Raw genomic sequence first — 21,385 nt, forward strand, 5'->3', positions numbered from 1 at the left:
ATATTTGCCAGAATTGTGTGTCTAGGAAGAAGGAGGCTTGAGAACATAAACCCCGCTCTGTGCGTGCTGTGTGTGTGCGGGTGAGAGAGGTGTGCCTGCCACCGAGGGAACAAGAGTGTGCTTTGCACGGGGACGTGGGTGCCTGCTCGGTGCCCACATGCCTTCGGTGGTGCACTGGAAGAAAACACACACGCAGCTTTCACGTCATCGCATCCAGCATGAAAAAAACACCCATGCCTGGTGAAGAACCAGAAAGGAGCACGACAGGGTGGCATCCCCAGCCTCTTTGAAGGGAAGGCAAGGAGCACAGGCACCAGTGCCCTGGGGCCCTGGCCCGGCTGTGTGGCTGGCAGAGATGTGCAGGCAGCCCACAACCCGGCCACAGGTAGATGTGAATGTGGAAACTGCTGAAAGAAGACGAGACTGGAACTCCCCGAATTCATTGTGAAATGCTGAGGACAGAAGGTGTCTGGAGGTTCAGGTGGATGAGGAAAGTGATGCTGCTGGTGGTTGCCTGGGCACTATAACTGGCCATCAAGCTGTTGTGGTGTAGCCAGCTCACACTGCTGTTTGTTAATGGTTAGGATGCAGATTAGTCCCAAAAGAGTTTAATGGTTCATTTGGCTTTTGGGGTTTGCTGAGGCCAGTTGCCAGCATGGAGGATGGCAAAGAATGCTGTGTTCAGGTGGGAAGACTGCTGATCCATATCAGCCTCCCTTGCCTCTCGCTCCCTGTGCGCACAACCCCTCTGAGCCCAGCAGATTGCGCTGGTTTGTGCTTGTTCTCACATCAGATCCATGCCCTGAGTTGGGGCATAGGGCATTGTGGAGTGGTCCAGCTGGCTGAGGTGGCAAGGCTAGGCTGAGTGGGGCTGTGGGAAGGGGTGACATGCAGGAACCATGTCTGTCTGGGTGGGAGCCAGGAGGGGCCAAATGCATGGGAAAAGGAGATTTTGTTGCTGCTGGTAGGGAGGGAGAGGAAGCAAGGGCTGATTTGGGAGAGAGTGGATGTTGGATGGAGCCTGGAGCTGAGTTTGAGACCTCAGTGTAGGTCCCTGCAGAGCTGCCCTCAGGTCTGAAATGGTGTTGGTGCTCCTTTAGCCACCAGCCACCCCCGTAGGCAGCCATCCTCTCCAGAAATAACTACACTGTCTTCCAGCCACAGCCCAGGAAATCCAGCCTGGCAAGACAGGTTTTGGCACAGGAGCAGGGATGAGCCTGTGATTTGGGGGCACCCCAGCCCACCTCACCTGCCCAGCCCCTGTTCTGCTCCCAGGGAGGGCAGTGGGCAGCACTGGCTTCTGGGCCACCAAAGTACAAGCAAACCCTGCCTTTTGTTTGCAGGCAGGCAGGCACGGACAAAGCTTCTGTCTAAGCAGTCAAGATAGCCAGCAAGGGTGTCACCGGCTTTAAAGGTCATCAGATTGTCATTGTCCACATCAGTAAAGGCAGCGTGGCTGCAGCTTCTTTCTTGCTTAAAGGTGACCTAAATAAACCAACTCTTTTCAACCCAGCATTTATTTCCACACCTTGTGCTAAATTTCCCTTATCATGGTGTGAGCGAGGAGCAATCTGCATACAAACAACAGCATACCAGTCCTTGGATCCCCTGATGGGTATCAGTCAGTGGGCTGTGGGCTGACAAAAGAGCCGCCTGCCCAGGCTGGTCCAGCCTCCCTGCTGCTCACTTTGTGAGTCAGTTTGGCAGGGCTGGCCTGAGCTCTCCATCGCTGGGCATCAAAGTCTCCTCTCAGGCTGGTTCCAGCATGACTCACGTTGATTATCTGCAGCTTCCTTATAAAAAAACTGATCATTGTGTTTTCTGGTATCAGCCAAACTGTAGACAAAGATGCCAAATGTGATAAGAGCCCCACATGAGGAAACTGTTGTTGCCTAGTGCAGTGACATAGTTATGTCTCTCTCCTGTCTCTAGAGAACAGTCCCTGACTCTGGGTTTAGTCTTTGATTTTCTCCCCAGCTCAGAGCTCGTGTTATTTTCCCTATTTATCTATTTGTCTTTCAAGCTGTTTGGAACGAAGTGCACCCTTATCCCTGTTCATGGCATTATGCTGTGATTTGTGTTTGGCCTTATTTTTTGCCTCTGTGTTTTACCCCATAGGTTCACACCAGAAAAGCTGGCTGCTTCATTAGGTAGTCAATTAAGAGCCTCTCCTGAGTAGCTCTCCAGCTAGGCACTGCATAATGCAGTGCCGAGATCCTGCTATTACTGTAGGCTGCTGGCCTGACTCCTGTAGGTTAATGCTGAATTGAATAACAAGTCTCCCATTAGTCCTGGGAAGGCTTGTGCTGCCTGGAAGAGCTGGAGCAGAAGGGTTTGTAGAGGAGAAGGAGGGTGTCCCAGGAAAGCTGAAGCAGAAACCTTTGCGAATGCTAATGCCGGGTTGCAGCAGTGGCCAGCAGCCTCTCTAACATCCCCTTTCGCCTCTGATAGCTTCAGGCTGCAGATTTCTGTTGCCTATTGTCCTGTCTCCACAGCGCAGAGGTTTCAAAGTCACCGTGGTATGAATATGACACAAATTCCCCTTTCCCCGGCCACCCCGAGGCACCTTGGCTGTGTGAGAGGGGGCACAGAGCTGGCCTGGCTACAGCCGAGGCCAGTGCTGAGGTCAGCAATAAATAAGAGGCAACATTGTCTGCTCTCCTCGCCACGCAAAGGTCTTCCTTAAGGATAGAAATAACTTGCATTTCTGGTGCGGACGGCTCAGTCTGTGAGAAAGAAGGCTCTGTTCCTCCTCTCAGCAGAGATCCCCCTGCCACGGCCCCTGTTACCCCTGCTCTTGCCGTGGCCACAGAGTGGGGACGTATGCTGGAACTTGCCCTCATCCCTTGCATGGGTCTCAGGGGGCCGCAGGCTAACCGTGCGTTTCCCAAGGGTTTCCAGCTAACAGCAGAGACACTGGCACGCACCCTCCCCGGGCCCTTTCACTGTGTAAATATTTGTGCTTCCTGATTTTCTCAAGAGGAAACTGAGGCACAGATGTCCATGCCAGAGGGGGAGAGGTTGCAGGAGACCAGCCACTGGGGACAGCTTTTTCCAAAGAGATGACATCCCCATCACTCCTCTCTGCCCCTTTCCAACTGGACCCCTCCCCAAACTGGGTCTTCTCCATCAGACTTGGAGTTGCTGTAGCCCTTTGCTAGCAGGATTGGCATCCGTGGCAGTGATGACCATGTATGGCAGCCTCCTGCATGCTGGCCAGCCCCTCTGTGGGCTTTGAGGTGGTGGACATAGCTCTCCCAGCAGGTCACTGTTTGGGGACCCTGCCTCTGGGGGCACAGCCTACCAAATTGCAGCCAAGACTTTGGGTGACTTTGGATGAGGTCCCTGTCCTAGTCTTGTTTTTGGAATAATTGGCAGGGGAATCAGCAGTGGCATACAGCTTACATTTGCAGAGCTGTCTGAGGGATCTAGACACATGCTGTCCACTCCAGTGAACACACAGACCTTGTCTCTTCACCTGTGGAAAGCTTTGAAAATCACCCTCTTGGTCCTTGGAGGAATTCACACAGCTCTTGGGTTACAGGACATTTCCAGAAGTGAATACACAACACCTCTAAGCTCAAAATGGGGTTTCCACAGTGTGTCAAGCTGTTGGCATTGAGTTGCATTGTTGCTAAGGCTGTGGGTTTTTTTCCTGCCACAACAGGCTCTGAGGACTGCTCCAGAAACTTCACTGCCTCCAACGGCACTATTGAGTCTCCAGGTTTCCCTGACAAGTATCCACACAATCTGGACTGCATCTTTACCATCATAGCCAAGCCAAAGACAGAAATCCTCCTCCACTTTCTGCTCTTCGACCTTGAGCATGACCCACTGCAGGCGGGGGAAGGAGACTGCAAGTACGACTGGCTGGACATCTGGGACGGCATCCCTCAAGGTAAGCCATGCTGCGCTGCTATCCTCAGCCTCCCTTCCTGTCTCACAAAGCTCCAAAACTGTTCAGTCTGTGTCTGAACACCTATCCTCAGACATGGCTGCAGCACGCAGCCTGCCATCACAACACTCCATGGCCAGCTGTGGGGACAGTGTGTTTGCAGAAGACTGCATGAATTAAACCCCTAACTACTGCTCTGTCGTTACCACTGATCTGAAAAGCCCCATGGGGTACTCCAAGATCCCACCAGTCCTCCCTCAGGGAAGGGCAGTGGGCTCATGGCAATGTTGGGAGGACCTCCCTACCCCACACCAACACTGAGAAACAGAGCAGATTGGAGTATTTCCCAGCAATTACAGAGCAACGCCTGCTGCGGTGGGTATTTCTGCACGGCGCACTGCATGGCACCGTGCCAGCAGACATGAAAAATAGCCCATCCCCAAAGCCTTTCTTTTATCCTGCTCAGTCCCGCTAAGGCGTCCCTGCTGAGTGATGCCAATCTGCTGGTGACCCAGGAGGCCAGTGGAAAAGCAGGTGTTACTGTCACTGCTCTTTTCTTTTGCAGTCGGCCCCTTGATAGGCAGGTACTGTGGCACGAAGATGCCGTCGGACATCCGCTCAACCACCGGCGTCCTCTCGCTGACTTTCCACACAGACCTGGCAGTGGCCAAGGATGGTTTCTCTGCTCAGTACTACTTGATCCAGCAGGAAGTCCCAGAAAGTAAGTTGGAAACCCATGCGTGTGACTTAGGCAGTCGTGTCACCTGTTTTTCCCAAGTCTTTCACTTGGCACGTGCGAGAGTGAGGCAGGCAGGACTGTGCCCAGGGCTGGTCCCCCACTGGCAATGCAGGGAGCAGTTACACTAGGTGTGTTCTCTGTTTCTCATAGAAGTGAGATTTGAGTGAGAATCACACTTCCTAACCTTTCTTTGACTTTTCACTTGCTTGTGAAATCTTCTCAGTACCTTTTGGGATAGAATCGTTCATGTATGTGCTCAGCCCAAAGGAATTGGGGAAAGACTTGGAGCCCTGTGGGTGCAGCAGATTCATTAAAGCACAGGGGAAAATAGTTTCTCTCTCTTTCTGGTTTTCCAAAAATTCACAGCCCCAAACTGCGAATTGGAATTTCTTGACTGTCTAATTAAAAAATGCCTAAAGCTCTAAGAATTTCAAACCAAAATTTATTTTAGAGTGCTTATTAATGGACGTAAATTGATGTGGAGTGAGAAACTAAGTTGTGTGTTTTAAGAATGAAGAGTATTTTGATTCTTTGTGATAATGCTTGCAGGCAAAGAGAGATTCGGTTTCTTTTCCCATGGTATTTTTACATCAGAGCTACAGTTCTCGACCTCTTTTAGCAGTGAACCTCCGGTACGGCAGAAGCAGCCTTCAGGACACCCCTCAGTCCCAGAGAAAGAGAAGGGGTCCCTAACCTGACACTGAAAGCTCATGACAGAGAGCAGGGTAGAGTAGGGGTTGTGCAGCACCAGGGCAGCTGAATTACAGGTTCTTGCACTGTGATTGAGTTAGGGATGTTCTGCTGAGGCTGTGAGAGTTACAGACAAGCATGAGCTCTTCACTATTACCTATATCCACACTCAGTTGATCTGTTCTTTCATTCCCTTTCTATTCTGTTCTTTAAAAGGAATGGGAAATAAAATGTTGATGACGCACAGAGCTTGAGAAATCAAGCACAAGAGCTGTTAAAGGGCCAGGCCTATTTTCATTTATGGTGTAAAATTGAAACTTTAATAATACCACTGAGATCTTAACTTGCCCATCGTTTCCACCCAGGTTTGACTTACCCACATTAAAAACACAGGCAGTTTGGTGAAGCCCCATTGGTTTACAACAGTAGCATGCTTCGGCCCATGCAGTATTTCCTATCAGTGTTTTCTTTCCTATTGTTTTTACAGACCAGCTGCCATAAAATATATGAGATACACAATAAGATTGAGCTAATTGTGGCTTTTAAAGCCTTAGCATACTGGAGTTTTTGATCACACATACAGCACATGCACATATACAGACACATACATGCATACATATGTACTCTCATACACACACAAATCCTTTAGACCTCCTGATTCCAGGCCTTGATATTCCTGCTGGCCACACAGCATTATGCATCCTCCCATTGTGCTTGCCCATTCTTCTTGCCTTGTCAATGCTTAGATTTCACCTCCAGCCTAAGATGGGGAACTTTGTGGCAAGGGGACTTGTTACGTCTTGGTGGAGATGGAGGGAGGGAAGGGACAAAATTGTGACAAAAGTGTGCAAAAATGAAGCAGGTAGAGAAAGGGAGAAAGATCTGGACTGTATTTGTTTTCAGAGGGCCATGCAAACATAAAGCTGCTCCATCTTTAATTTTTCATTGCCATCTGTGAGCACACACAACCTGCAAGATGGTTCATCTTTCCGGGCAGGCAGCTTTGCTTGGGGTTAGCTGGGGAGGAGAGTTCAGGGCTGCCTTCCACTTGGGAATAAAGTACAGAGAGTGTAAGCTGATCTGTGTGTGTACGTGTGTGTCCACTCCAGACTTCCAGTGCAACGTGCCGCTGGGGATGGAGTCTGGCAGGATCTCCAACATGCAGATCAGTGCCTCCTCCACCTACTCGGATGGGCGATGGACCCCTCAACAGAGCCGGCTCAACAGTGATGACAACGGCTGGACCCCCAATGTAGACAGCAACAAAGAATACCTCCAGGTACTCACGCTTTCAGCCCCCTCACCTCTTTCCCCACCAAATGGAGTGTCACACTGTTAAACTGACCCTTGACCATAAGGCTTGTTGAATTTTTTATTGCCTCTGTGGCTCATGGAGAGTGAGCAGCAAGGGAGCTGCAGTGCTTCCATGAAATGCAACAAGCTGGCTCTCCACTTAGTGTGCCTGCATGAGGGCTGACTTGACCTGCTGTCCCTCTCCTACCCCCTCCTTCCTGCCTTAAACCTTGATGGACTTTCCAGCATGCTGCCTGAGACACTGAGGGACCTCTAGCACTTACAAGGGCCACTGACTCCGCCACTGGCCTAAGGACCAAAGTCCCCAGGAGGCACATGGAATAACAACTAGAATAATATTTATCTCATTAATGATGCAGGAAGCATGAGGGGGCTTTTGTCAGGTAGGGGGCTGACAGAACAAAGGCTTTCCTTGGGAGCTGGTTAGATCCACAGTCCCTGTCCACACAGGGCTTCTGGCTGTGTCACATCACTGTGAGACACTGCTTGCTAAAGGGCACTAGGAACGGGAGGTGGTGAATGTCATTGCCTCTAGCAGACGTCTCATTCTTCATTCATGGCACTGCTACCAAGCCATCTCTGCTGACCTTTCTCAACCCACATTGTAAAAAAAAAAAAAAAAGAGCAAAGGAAAACCAGGAACTGCAGCACTTGCTAATTGGACATCATGCTTTTATTTTACATAGAAAAAGTCAGGCTCTGTCCTGCTTTAATGGACATGAGCGTCTGTGCAGATCCTGTTGCTTGGTCTGAGGCAGGAAGAAGGCTTTGTGATGGCCCCATATGGACAGACATCAAGATCCCTAGTAACTTTTGTCCTATGGTTATCAAGCATAGGAGCAGGCTGCTCAGAAAAGTGGTGAAATAGTCATGCCTAGAGGTATTTAAAAGATGGGTAGACATAGTGCTATGTGATATGTTTAATGATGGTTTTTGTCAGTGTTAGGTCAGTGGTTGGACTCGATGATCTGAAAGGTCCAACCTGGGTAATTCTGTGATTCTATCTGCAAGCATCCTGCTGAAGTCAGCTCAGGGCATTTGTGTCTGTTGAAATGTGTGCCCACAGGTGGAATGAATTTGTGCCTTCTCATGTTTCAGAGACAGAGGGAGGAACTAACTAGCCAACCTGGGCTCACAGGTGATCACCGTTCTCTCTCTTGTCCATTTTTCCCCTGAAAAGGTGGACCTCCACTTCCTGACTGTGCTCACAGCCATTGCTACGCAGGGTGCCATCTCCAGAGAAACCCAAAATGGCTACTATGTCCGTACCTACAAGCTAGAGGTCAGCACAAATGGGGAGGACTGGATGATGTACCGACATGGGAAAAACCACAAGGTAAAGACCGTTTTGTCTCTTTTGCATGCACCTTGATGAGTCTTGCACCTGATGGGAGGGAATAGAACAGAGACTTTACAGGCCTGGAGGGTTTAATCTGTGAGGGACAATTTTTTTCTGATGAGGGCTAAAAGACTGATGGCGTTCTGAACAGAAATAGCCCTTTCTCCTCTGCACAGCAATGAGGAAATGCTATTCCTTGGAAAACCTGGCTGCTGTTGCATCTTTCGTGGTGGCGAGAATATGTTATTTGACTGCAAATGAAGGAGAAAATGCTTTCACAGCCTGTGTTTTGCCATACAAGATTCATTGAACTTTTATGGCCATAGCCCTATCTGCATGCTGGGTTAACAATCACAAAACCACATGAAACTGTAGTTCAGGAGTTATTGAGGCCTGGAAATGAAAGGGCACAAATCCTAAGAGGGAATCACACCATCTCAGAGAACAAAATGAACAATAAATAATGAGGAGCAATTCAGGCTGCCAGAGCTGTGGGCTCTGCGCTAGCAGGCACGGTCGGCAAGGATGTATTGAGCCCTGGGAGCTGCTGCAGGCTCTTGCCGTGTTTCTGGGAGACACATAGAGAAGGGAGTGAGGGGGAGGAGGAGTAAATAAGAGTGTTTAGCCCTTCCAAGTCTTGCATGTGCTGCTGTGAGGCCAGGCGACGCAAGCTCGAGGTGGTCTGCACAGCAGCTTTGGCATATGGAGAGTGCGGTTAAGGCAGCTGTGGTGCTGGGCTGGTTCCTGCTCTGTCACTTGCCTTGGTCATGTGCTTGTCCCCTGGTTAAGGGCCCCTCGGGAAAGCCCTTCCCTGTTCTTCTGTGGTGCTCACCACCAGCACTGCTGCCACAGCTCAGGTCCTCCCCGTTGCTGTGCCATAATCTGTCTGCATGAACTTGGTGGCTGGGGTCCCACACACCTCCCCCCGCATTCATGTCCCAGCAATTTCTGCTTGCTCAGCGCTTCTGTTAAATTAGCTGTCCCCTCCTTTTCCTGGCACAGGCACTGCTAGCATGAAATGCAGTAGTCTGCCTTGTCCAGGATTCATCCAGACATTTCCTTCCCTTCCGGGCCATGTGATTTCCCCTTCCCCACAAGTGTACCTCAGGGTTCAAATTCACTCTGCTTCCCAGAATGAGTACTCTCTGTGCAGAGGCCTCTAGCAGGGTCTCATACCTGCAATATTTGGAGTACTTAAGCTCCTCGAGTGCCAATGAGGTGGTGGTAGACCTATTTTAGGGCTAGGGAAATGGAGGCACAGGGCAGCCCAGCCATAGGAGAGTCAGCAGCTGGGCTCTTCCAGCCCTTGGGCAGGCTGGCTCTGGGGCTGCAGCTCATGGCAAAGCTCACATATAACCCTAACACAGGGGCCATGTGCTAGTGTGGAGGATCTGTGCTGTCCTGGGACACCCTGGCCACAGCAGACCTTTCTGTGAACCAGGGCCATCTCTCCTCACTCTGGGCAGCCCATGGAAAGGGGTGAGTTTGAGGTCTTTCTGGGACCGTTTCTGCAAGCCAAGGCAGACAGGAGATTGGCAACATGCCGGGCAAAATGATAGACTAAATACACGGTTCAGTGTTTCAAATAACCACTGGCAATAAATTTACCTTTCGGAGTCTAACTGGAGTGGGAATCTGGCCTGGAGGGTGGTTTTAGTTGCAGGGGAGAGCAGATGACCCATCCTTGCAGTCCCAGGCGTAGGACACTGGATCCTCAGCTAGGGTGGAGCAGGACAGCATGGCTGGTTTCAGTGCTGCTGGGCCAATTTACATCACTCCAGCAAGATCCCAAAGCCTGGCTGGTGTCAACCCAAAGCAGTCTCACGTGAATTGCCACCATTTCAGGATTTGGCCCCTGAGTCCTATCAGCGCTTTTTTTTTCTGCTCTGTTTTCTCTCTTCATAAAAAAGAAGAAAAATCAAATCTCTTCTTTTTTACTTTTATTTCAGTCTTGCTTTGTTCCCATGTTCTGGCCTCAATTTAGCAGACTCTTCCTGAAGCTGGAGGATAAGTAATTGCTTTTTGGTGGCTCACATACCTCTTGCATCCTGGTGGCTGCTTTCCCTCCCTGCCGAACAGCCAGCCGCTGTAGTGGGGTCCAGGGCAAAGCCCCTCGCTCATGGGCCTGGTGCTGGGGGGCTCTGGCCCTGTGGTCCCAGCCCACGTGAATCCCCGCCGTTCTGCGTTGGGCAAGCTCCCAGATGTCTGTATTCAAGGTGCAGATCCCTCCCTGCGTCAGTGCGGCGCTCCGCACGGTTCAGGCTGCAACGGTGGAGCGAGCCATGCCAAATAGATTTGTCAAGTCTGCCGCAGCTTGATTTGGTGCCATGAGGAGTGGGGAGGGAGAGGAGGGGGTGGACAGACAGGGGCTCTCTATTCCTCTATATACATGCAGATATGTAAGTGTATATATATACACACACACATACATATAGAGATATATATATATGCACATACACACATAGGCATATGGGGTATATCAAACACAGCTCTGAATTTTTGCCGGCTGTGTGGGCTAAAAGCAAAGCCCTGCCATGTTATAGGCGGGTCAGCTAACATTCTAACATTTACATCTTCATCAGGGAAGTAAAGCAAGAGAAAACCAGTGAGTGCAGGAGGGGTGGGGAGGGGATGATGCTCTCTGCAGCGGATGGGGAGCTCTGACCTCCTGCCTTTCACCCCTCATTTCCCCTCCCTCCAGTGTTTTGGAGGAGAGTGGGGCCAGGGTGTTTCACAGCGAAATGTGATGGTTCACCTTTGAGTCCCCAGCCACTGGCGCTCTCGGCGAGGGAAATGGGAAAGGCAGAGTGAGGCAGAGGAAAACAAGATTAATATGTGCTCGCAGCAGACAGGGCTGGCTGGGTTGTTTCCATGCTGAGCACTGCTGTGTTTCTGAGATGGGGAGGCAGTGGGAAGGCAGCGGCAGGTCTGCAGCTGGCAGCAGAGGAGCCCCTCACTCACACCTTTTCCTTCTCACCCTATCCCTGCTGGGCTCTCCCCCTGCCTGGCAGCCTGCTTCCCACAAAGCCCAGCCCAGCAAACCGCAGACATCCCCCTGTCCAGGTGTGATGCTGTGTCCTTGCCCAGGGCATGGGACCAGGGGGAGAGGCTAACCTGGTGAGCTGGCCGAAGGTGCAGAGCTGTCTTCCTGTGTGTCTCCTGAGAGAGGAGACAGGGAGGAGAGCCCCACACTTGGGGCAACCACGTGTTGCCCCACACTTACCCCTTCCTACCTAACAGCACATCCCGTTGGGACAGGGCCAAACAACCCCTGCCCCAGAAAGGCTGCTCTGGCTCTTGCCTTCCCTGTTGCATTCTCCTCTGTGTCATCCAGGGTCGATGGCCCCAGAGGTTATCTTCCAGGCACTGACCCTGGTGTGTGTGCCGAGATCTTATCTAGCCGTTTGTAAATATCTTTAGAAAACAACAATTCGTTCTTGAACCCAAGGACGGAAAAGAGCACCTGGCAGGATTTGACCTTTAATTTTTTGCCATTTTCTTCAGACAGATTCAACTATTGTGATTTTATGTATAAAAAAAAAAAAGTGCTCATCCATTCTGATCCACTTCCTTCTTTATAGAGTCTCGGGTCCCCTTCTGGTCTGAGCCGTGCCATCTTAGTAGCTGTGGACATCAGCTCATGGGGATCATATAGTGTGGTGAAGGACTGTGGGATGGGGATGGGTTTCAGGATTTGGGGTGGGGTGGGAATGTGGTAGGTGATCTCCCTGCCTCTATTGCTCCGTGTGTAAAATGGGAGTAAGCAACTGAAACATTTGCTTTGAGAACCTGTAGAAGTCAATGGATGAGAAATGGCAGCAAGATCCAACTGATACGCACTTTCCATTTCCTGCTCATTTTGACAGCTTTGTGATTGTTATCAGCTAACTTTCCTGGGTGGTATTTCAGGGGGATGCAAGAAGGCATGTTGAATTGCTGCAAAGAGCCGAATATCTCTACTGTGCAGGGAGCTGAGGATGTCTGAGGATGACTCTTTGGAGGAGATCCTTGTGCCTTTCCTTAGGAGCATTCCTTTGTCCTTTCAGTTCTTAATGAGGTCTCCTGTGTTCATCTGCCTGGAGAGGGAGAAAAAAGCTTTCATTCCTGTGGCTTCTTTATCTGGAAAACTCAGGAAACACTTGCGTGATCAGCCAGGAGACTACCAGTGCTTCTGCACAAACAGATCATGGTGCAGAGGGTTGGCCCAGAAGCATCCCCAGGTCCCAGCTTGCTTCTGCTGCTTTTGCAGGCAGGACAAGGATGTCAGGCTTTGGGAAATCCAGCCTCATGCATTCACCCGTGGTGCAGTACCAGGGGAGAACTTACAGCCCTGGCTTTCCTAGCAAGGCTGCAGCTTTGTACTTCTGGGCCTGATATCTCCTTTGCAGGCTAACAGAGTGCCACTTCTCATGTCCCTAGTGACTCATGGATCTGAGTGGAGCCTCTCAAAGACACAGTGCTGGCAAGCCCAGCCCAGCACACTGTGCCTTGCCCAGACGTCTGTGCTTTGTTGAGTGTTGCCAAGTATCATTTTTCTTTTACCTCCTTGTTCCTGGATTTAATAAATCCAGAACTATCCACCCTCCACTCAAGCCAGAATCCTCCCACCATCAAACATGCCCCATTTTATGCCTTTCCTATCTGACAAGGAAAATAATCTCCCCTACTTTTCTCCTTCATGCTTCTCTGTCTAAATCCTGAAACCCTAATCCTGTTAGCATGCTCTGTTCCAGGGCTCTGTCTCCACGGGAGTAACATAATCCTGCAGTAAATCTAGTGGGTCCAGAGAGACACATACATACGGACGAAGGCAGGGCTGCTGCTATCCTTGGCCTTCTCCTCTGCCTCCCCAGCCACTTTCTGTAGCTCCCCAAGAAATTGCATAGTGGCCAAGCAGCACAATAAATAAAGCTGGAGAGAGGTTACCTCCTTCCCCCTCCCTGACTCACTGCCTCTTCAACTTCACAGTGCTTTTTGTCTCCCTGTCCTTTACTCCCTTCATTCCAAACTCTGCCGTTGGCACAATTCCCATACTCACTGGAACTAATGCAGCTTCAGAAATCCCCCCATCACCCTGCTGCGGTTCCAATGTGTCAGAAATACAACTTGTAAGTGTTGGTGTGGAGCCTGCATGTGTGTGCACATGGAAAACTTGCCCAGTCCTCCTCTAGGCTAGACATCATCTCCCACCACTTGCTTTCTGCAGCAAATTAATTAAGCAGGTCAGCTCTCATTGATTATCAATTTAATCTTATGTGTAGACCTGCCGACTGGACTAAAATGGAAGTAAACGTAAAATATATGGAATGGGGCTGGGCAATTTTTTGATGCAGCAGTGAAAATGGGCTCCCTTGACTGCTTCTTGGAAAGTGCTTTTAATTTGTTCATGTCTTTCCCATTCGTTTTCTGGCTCTGTCATCCTTTAGCCCATGTGCGTGTGCATGCGCGTGCGAATGTGTGCTCTCTGCTGAGTGTGTATATATCTACCTCCTTAGATCACAGCCAGATATTTTTTTTTCTGCTGGTGTAAATTACTGTGACTTCTTATACTTCGATGGCGGTATGTTGATTTACACCATTTGAAGACTTGGCTCAAAATATGTGCTGAGTGGGATGGGAAGCAGATAGGATGGGAGGAATAGCAATGTTCTATTTTGGTAAGGGGGAAGAAATCTTTGCTTTCTTGGCGCTCCCAGTTTCACACATTTTCCTGCTAGTTCTTCCCATGCCATGAGTGCTAATTTGAGGCAGGATGTAGAGCCTGTTCAAGTCAATAGGAGTCTCTCCATGGTGCGCTCGGGTTCTGGGGTCAGCATTTTCAGTGCAGAGAAGCCATATGCTCAGGGTCAAGCCCTGGTCAGTAGCATCGGGACCTGTGGGCTTACGGTGCATTTCCACTTGGGAAGGAGTCTGAAAAGGCAGGCACACGGGAGGACCTTGCTTCTCTAACAGCACTAAGCACCTGCCTTCTGAAAAGGGCCCCTTTCTGTTACGCTGAGCTGGGTGCGAAGCAGTGGTTTGCTGTGATCAGTTGGGGCTTTTCAGAAACAAGGTTCACTGGGGCAGGTCCTGTCAGCGCAGCCAGTACTATAGTTGGAAGTCAGGTGGCATTTCTGCCCTCATAAACTGGCAGTCCACAGCGTCAAGGGCCAGATTTTGAGTTATGCAGCTTGTTGAATGTGATCTAGTCTGAGGAAATTACTGGGCCCCAAATCTAAAGCAGAATTGAGGTTACTCTCCTTGGAAGCAGGTGGTTGGGACTAAGGTCGTGTAAGAGACGCTTTCAGCAATGCATGTGGTAGTGATAAAGTTTTTGGGCTCGGTCCTGCTTCTGCTTTCTGTCAAGCTTGACTTTGCAGAAGTCAGCAACAAATTACGCTGGTGTAAATTTGGATTCTGGCCCCTGATGCTCGTATGTGCGAAGTGAGCTAAAAAAGAACAAAACTGGAAATATGTTAAACCAAAAAGAGCAGCAAACCTCATCAGTGACTGTTAAACATGCTGGTCCATATGCAACCTTTGGCTCATGGAGTGTTCAAACTGCTGACTGTGGGAAGCGAAGAAAGGTTGCCAGGAGAAGACTCCCCCAGGCTTGCTGCCCCCAGGCATCTGCTGGGGCCATCATCAGGAGCAGCCCCCTGGGACAGAGGGACCTTTGGGCTGACCTGACGTGCTGCTCCTCGTGCTAAAATAGTTGCACCAGCTCAGATAAACATTTCCTGTCCTCCGGTATTAGGTTCAGAAGTAAGGTGTTGTGTGTCAGCTCCTGTGTTGACATAAAGCTGGAGGCTTTGCTGTGGTGTGGAAATGTATCCTTTCAGCCTCTGTGTGTGTGTGTGTTCCCACAGGTTTACAAGACATACACATACACACACACATGCCTGGAGAGCGTTTCACAGTAACTACTCCTCTTATAGCCCTCCTGCTGGAAAAAAGGGTATTTGGTGTCTGCTGAGCAAGGAAAAGGATGGGAAGTGGGGTCAGACAGGATAAAATAGGATATTAAAACCACATAAACCATGCTGTGTTGCTAAACGGTAGCAGCATGATGTATATTCTCTAGATTAGCATTCCTGCTCAAGTTCACATCAACCCCAAATCCCAATTACCAGCCAGATTTGCAAACAAGGCGCTCTGTGGTGTGGCTTTTCCCTGCTCTGCCAGGAGAGCCACCATCCCTCCCGGGCTACATGGCGATGTGCAGGAGTAGCCCAGGGTTGTTCCTGGTGCTATGAACAGCTGCTGTCCCTCACTGCAAACACCCTCTGAGGGCCCTGGTGATCCTGGGACAAGAGCAGTAACATGTGCCATCCGCAGACCTAGAGTGGTGGAAAGCTTATAAAATGCTTTTTAACCACTATTCAAGGTGAGAGGGCAGGATACAGTCTCACCCCTTTTTCTATTCTGGATCACAGGGATCTGATTGAATTGTTTGACTCTTGCCTCTGACAGAAGGGGATTGTTGCCAGAGATTACACTCTCCGGCTTCGTTCTGAGATAAACTTAGTGGGAGCTCCTGTGCTTAGCGTGGCATATGCAGGGTAGGAGCCTGAAGAAGAGCCCAGCCAACATCTCAGTGCGGATGCAGCTCCTGCTGAGATTGGAGGATGCTCTAACCCTGTCCTGTCCTGAGAGCCTGTGTGCTTGGGGGTAAAGTGGGAAACACCTGCAGCCTCAGTCCATAAGCTTTAGTGCTTTATGCTGAGGGCAGAGAAAGGGTTGAATATTACCCTCAGGTTGGGTATTTCCTCTCTCCCCCCTTTTCTTCCCCGCTATGGCTCTGCAGCCTGAAACAGAAAGACAAGTATCCAGTCCTGGTCTGACCTATTGAAAAACTAAACAGGAGCGGTAGATCTCATGTCCATCTGGTAGTTATTGATTATGGCCATCTGGTAAGGCAGCAGCCTTTTCATATCATGTCGGATCATAAACTCCCCAAAAAGCTGTCTCTGTGTGGCGGGCTGCGAGGCAGGAGCGAGGGGCTGGCTGGGGCTGCAGCTCATCACCCCGGGCAGAGGCACCATCCTCCCTGCTCGTGCTGCTGCTTGCACACGATATTTGCTGGTGGAGCTCAGTGTGGGGATGTGTCAGGATGCCCACCCATTTGCCTATGGAGGGGAGGCAAGATCTCACACAGTGTTCGGGAACATCTGGGCTTTTGCATTAGAGCCGCTCTAGGTTTTGGGGTGAGCTTGAAGTAGCTGTGGGCTGGTAGTCTGAGGTGCCTCGGGGTGCCATGAGAGGCAGCTAGGCAGCGTGTTTCTGGGTCTCCTGCCTGATGGGCGAGTCCATCCACCCACTGTGGATGCTCAGCTCAGCTCTCCTGACCTGCCCATGGTGCTTGCCCTGGCCATAGGCTGGCCCTTCCCAGAGACCCTCTCCTCGTTTTTCCCTGCTGAGATTATTTTAACTGCTAATGTGGTTATTTTTTTCTACCTGGAAAAGACGTAACCATATTTGTACCCCCTCTCCCTTGCAGACTTTTCAGGCCAACGAGGACGCCACGGAGGTGGTTCTCAACAAGATCCACAGCCCAGTGCTCACACGCTTCGTGCGCATCCGTCCCCAGAGCTGGCAAAACGGCATTGCCCTGAGGCTGGAGCTGTATGGCTGCCGCATCACTGGTGAGACTCGCCTCCTCCCCTCAGCCTCAGCCCTCCTCCTTGTCCCACCGACAACCATCCCAGGGCACAGCCCCCCACAGCTGTCAGGGCTGCTTGGGGTGGGAGCAGTGACTCTGTGAGCAGCATGGAGGCACCCGTCCCAAGGAATGCGCTTGGGGGGACAGGCCCCCAGGCCCCAGAGGGCAAGGGGGAAGCACCCAGTGCTGGGCTGGTTTAATGCCCAGAACTTAAATCTGTGAGTAAAACCACAGGTGCTCCCTTCAACTGCCCTAGCTGTTAGTGCTCTTTCCTTCCCTGCAGATTCACCCTGCTCCAACTTGCTGGGAATGCTTTCTGGCCTCATCCCTGACTCACAGATCTCAGCCTCTTCCATCAGAAGCTATGACTGGTCTCCCAGCATGGCCCGCCTGGTGAGCAGCCGCTCGGGCTGGTTTCCCCGCATTCCCCAAGCCCAGCCTGGGGAGGAGTGGCTGCAGGTGGACCTCGGTGTCCCGAAGAATATCAAAGGAGTCATTATCCAGGGGGCTCGTGGAGGGGACAGCGTGACCACCACTGAGTCCCGCTCCTTTGTGAAGAAGTTTAAGGTGGCCTACAGCATGAATGGAAAGGATTGGGACTTCATCCAGGACCCTAAAACAATGCAAGCCAAGGTAGGCACTGCCTGGAGCAGCTGCAAAGCGAGATATGTTTCTGGCTGTCTTTAGTCTGCCTGATGGACTCTTGGGAAATTAGCTGTCTCTCCCCACAGAGACCATAGGAGTTTGGGTTGTCACCATGAAATCCCAGGTTGTGTCCCCTGGTCCTGCTCCTAAGCTGTAGTAGAGGGTGTAGGTTCCACCTTGCCTCAAGGATGGCAATTTCTCTTCATTTCTTCTTGTGGAACAGGCCTGGGGATGTGGACATCACCTTCTGCTCCTCCCAGCTCCTGCAGGTCACAGCCTACAACATGGTGTCTTCAATTATGTTTGACACAAACTAATTACATATGTTAAGGGGAAAGGTGTTGCTGTTGTGGCTTGCACCTCTGGAAAAGGAAGATAAATCACAACTTCTCTTTGGGAAATTTACTATATCTGAAGTCCCTTTTGCCACACTGGTGTGACCTTGAAATCCTCTGTGCTTTACCCATATCGTTGGAGTTCCCCATGGTCTTTCTGCTTAGTGGTATGGGAGTTGCAGGGAACTTGAGCAATAAATGAATTCTCAGCTACTGCCTGTTCGTTTTCTATGGATACTCCTCTGCTTCTGAAAATTTGGGTAAGTTTTAATTTTTCCTGATCCTACAAACGAGTCTTAGAAGGCCTGGTGCTATCTATAGCACTCTGTTTATTCCCCACAGACTTGAGTTCGTGCATGTAAGCTGAAAAGCAGCAGTTCTTGGACTGTGAGGAAAACTGCGTTTACACTATCCTAGAACATGCAGTAGCTTCTTTATTTGCCAGAGGACAAATCTGATCTTATTTATATGTGAAGTTAGTGGATGTTCCCCCAGATTTCCCTGTGTGGCTTGGATCAGAATGTGACCCCTGGATATAAAGCAGAGGCCAAGAGATTGTGCAAGTTTCTTAGAAACAGCCTGTCTCATCCTCTTGAAATTGAGGAGGAACAGCCGAGCTGGACTCGATGGCCTGGTGTTGGACAGCTAAACTATTTCAGACTGTGTCTGTGTCCTGCCAGACCCAAATTATCAAGTCTGGTGGAGAGCATGTGGGATGCACACATCACTTGCCATTTCTCTCTCTTTCTCTCTCTCTGTAGCTTTTTGAAGGCAACATCCACTACGATATCCCTGAAGTCCGGAGGTTTGACCCTGTTCCTGCCCAGTATGTGCGAGTGCACCCAGAGAGGTGGTCCCCAGCAGGAATAGGAATGCGCCTGGAGGTGCTGGGCTGCGACTGGACAGGTAGGAGCCCCCATGTCTCTGCCCACCAGCTCCCCTGGGGCCGTGGCAGGTGCTAAACCAGCAAGGTGCAAGTGTAAGGTTATTTCTCTCCCTGCTGTCCCACCTCAGGGTCTTACTGAGGCAGGAAGACTGCAGCCTTGAAGGCAGGACCTGCAGTGTGGCCTGAGCCCATCCTTTTACTTCCACCCTAAAAAAAACTGGCCTGGACACAGCATGTAGCAGTGATGTTTGGACCCGAATCCGAACTTTCGCACAGAGCCCTATCCACGATTTGTCCCCAGCTCCCTTCTGCCTCCTTTCAGAACTTTTAACTGGATGCTGTGCAGGCTTTCCCACTCTGTGTTAGATTACATTTGGGCTTTTGAATCCAAATGGCTAAGACAAAAAGTAGGAAGAGAAGCAGAGGTGCAGAAGCAGGGTGCAGTGACCAGTGCAGGTATCTTGAGCTGCCACAATAAGGTTTTGCTGTAAAAACAACTGTTCCTCTCTCATTGAACCCCATGTGGAAATCCTTTTGCAGACAAGGTTGGGTATTTAACTGTACGACACCTCTACTGCATCCCTACAACATCCCCAAGACCAGGGAAGTTTGTTCACTTTTGCCCACCTGTTTTTCACAAGTGGTGTGTTTTGCAGCCACCTACAGAAGTGAAAACTGCCTAAACACTCACTGAGATCAGGAGAGGTTGTGCCTCTGACCCTTTTGAGGCTTGATGGTGATTGATTGCTCCATAGTTTCATCCCCAAAAGCCAGGAATGCACCCAAGAGCTCATTGTGTTTGAAGCTAGGTTTTCAGTGCCAGGGGCTAGTTGTCCGTTTTTCTAATCTATTTATTTTTTAATAATCTGCTTAAATTTGAATCTGGTGTCCAGATGTTAGTGATAAAGAGGTATGATTTCCATTTTATAAACACATCTGTAGAAGGCATTTTCTTGCAAGAATTCCCATTCTAGGAAGCTTAGAAGACAAAGAGCTTTTTTTCAGCCTTTTGTGAAGTCTTTACTACTCCTCCTCCTGTAATGTTCTGTGAGATGCATTACAAACACTTAATAAGCAAATCACAGAACACACATACACACAATTAGTAATGATAATTTGTCACCTTTGAAGTCAATGGCAAATATCCCCTTGAACTGGGAATCCATTGTAAATCATCTAAAATTTAGATCGAGATTAGATCTTAATTTAAATCTGGGGATATTGTAGGAGAAGCAGGCATTATGGCTGTCACGCAAGCTGTGGGAGCTGAGGCTCCATGCAGAAGTGGTCAGGCAGCTCCTGCATCATTGCTTCCAGCAGCTCCCAGGAATCTCCAGCTGCCAGATCTCTGCAGACCATTGCTGGCCAGTGCATCACAGCGCTGCCTCACTGGTACAGCACCTCCGACCACATACATGTCAGCCCCTCCATTGCACTCCTCCAAATCAGAGAATAAGAGGGGTTTGGCATCCTCAACTTCTTGTGCTATTTTTGGTCCAAATTTTCTGTTACAGCTATGTCCACGTTCACTTTCAATATCAGCAGCAACAGCCCATGTTTTTTCCAGGCAGGGTGCTTTATGATCGTTTCCCAGTGTGGCTGTCTAATCATTTGCACATTGTAATGTTTAAAACTCAACTGCCAAGTCATAAATATTCGTAGCTTTATTGATCTACAGGCATTCAGCTTTGTAATCAGAGCAGGGCTTGTAATCTTGTGGATTCACTATATTATAAAAAGCATTTATATCCCTGATGCAACCTGGGGAGCAGAGATAGCCCATGGCATTATCTGCATGCTAAATCCAGGCTGGCTACACGCAGCAGTCCTTGACAACGCCAAGCCACAGCCCTCCTTTGCTGGGAGGACCCAGACACATTACAGAACTGGCTGTGAAAATCCAGGCAATTGCACTTGCTTGGGAACAAGATTAAGAGAGGAATTAAAACAAGCTGATTGAAAATACTTTCAAGTGAGGTCCTAAGCCCATGTGTACCCTGCCTGGTTGTTTTTATTTCTTATCGGCAGCAAGCATCTTAGTTACCGAGTCAAACAGGTAACTCAACAGCAACTGGACTCACAAACTAGTTGGCTAGTAGCTCAAAAATTGGGAAGCGGGCAGTCAGCAATTGACTTCTTTCAAAGACCTGCCAAATTTTTTCCTCTGAAGAGTGGAGATTGATGAATGTTCACTTGCAGCTGGTTTTCTCTCCTTTGAAGTTCCAAACATCTGGCTTCAATTGCTCGGTGACTTTGCATTTTGATCAGCAGTTACCACCAGTTGCACAGACACTTGCTGGGCCTGGGAGAGAGAAAGCCAGCAAGCAAGACCTCTCTTTTTCACTTTCCATTTCACACATCACGTTGTCCTCCCTGCTATTTTCATTATCTCTTGTAACCGTCGTGTTGCGGCTCTGCCATGGTAACTGATTTTTCAAGATGTATTTCTGCGGCTTGTCCAGGGCAATGCAATACTCTTGATTTACATCCGCTCAGCATCTGTGTCCCGTATGGGACTTGGCTTTCAAGGTCCTTCCACATTGTCACATTTCAGCTATAAATCTCAATATACAGGAACAACAACCTAAAAAAATGTACCAGCTCTAAATAACTTGCAGCTTTTGATATGTTGCCTTCACCTGCTGCTTTTTTTTTTTTTTTTTTATGGCATTTTTCTGTGCCTGGCTGCTTGCAATTTGCTTCTTGGTTGCGTTTGGAGTTTTATGGGGTTGTAACAAATTTAAACTTACAAATTAAAAGACTTTGAGGTTATTTAGTATTTTATCCTGAACAAAAGACAGCCACTGGAAAAAAAAAAAGTAAAAAAAAAAAAAAAACCTGAAGGTTTATGTGCAACATGTTTAATAAAAGGAAAATAAAAGGGCAGAAAGGGGCCTATGG

The 21,385-nt window shown here is 49.5% G+C and overlaps 1 protein-coding gene across 3 annotated transcripts in view; it reads left to right on the forward strand.

Moving 5' to 3' along the window:
* The window catches only part of NRP2 (neuropilin 2), a 91,076-nt gene that overhangs the window by 29,982 nt on the left and 39,709 nt on the right, over positions 1 to 21,385 (forward strand). For all 3 annotated transcript variants that reach the window (XM_014954569.1, XM_014954570.1, XM_014954571.1), the window contains exons 4-10: positions 3,668 to 3,898; positions 4,461 to 4,616; positions 6,434 to 6,603; positions 7,819 to 7,974; positions 16,457 to 16,601; positions 16,902 to 17,251; positions 18,360 to 18,504. In XM_014954569.1, coding sequence (XP_014810055.1) covers positions 3,668 to 3,898; positions 4,461 to 4,616; positions 6,434 to 6,603; positions 7,819 to 7,974; positions 16,457 to 16,601; positions 16,902 to 17,251; positions 18,360 to 18,504 — 1,353 coding nt within the window. The remainder of the gene's footprint in view (positions 1 to 3,667; positions 3,899 to 4,460; positions 4,617 to 6,433; positions 6,604 to 7,818; positions 7,975 to 16,456; positions 16,602 to 16,901; positions 17,252 to 18,359; positions 18,505 to 21,385) is intronic.

Source organism: Calidris pugnax, unplaced genomic scaffold, assembly GCF_001431845.1.
Source record: "Calidris pugnax isolate Ruff unplaced genomic scaffold, ASM143184v1 scaffold103, whole genome shotgun sequence".
In the NCBI taxonomy this organism is placed as follows: domain Eukaryota; kingdom Metazoa; phylum Chordata; class Aves; order Charadriiformes; family Scolopacidae; genus Calidris; species Calidris pugnax.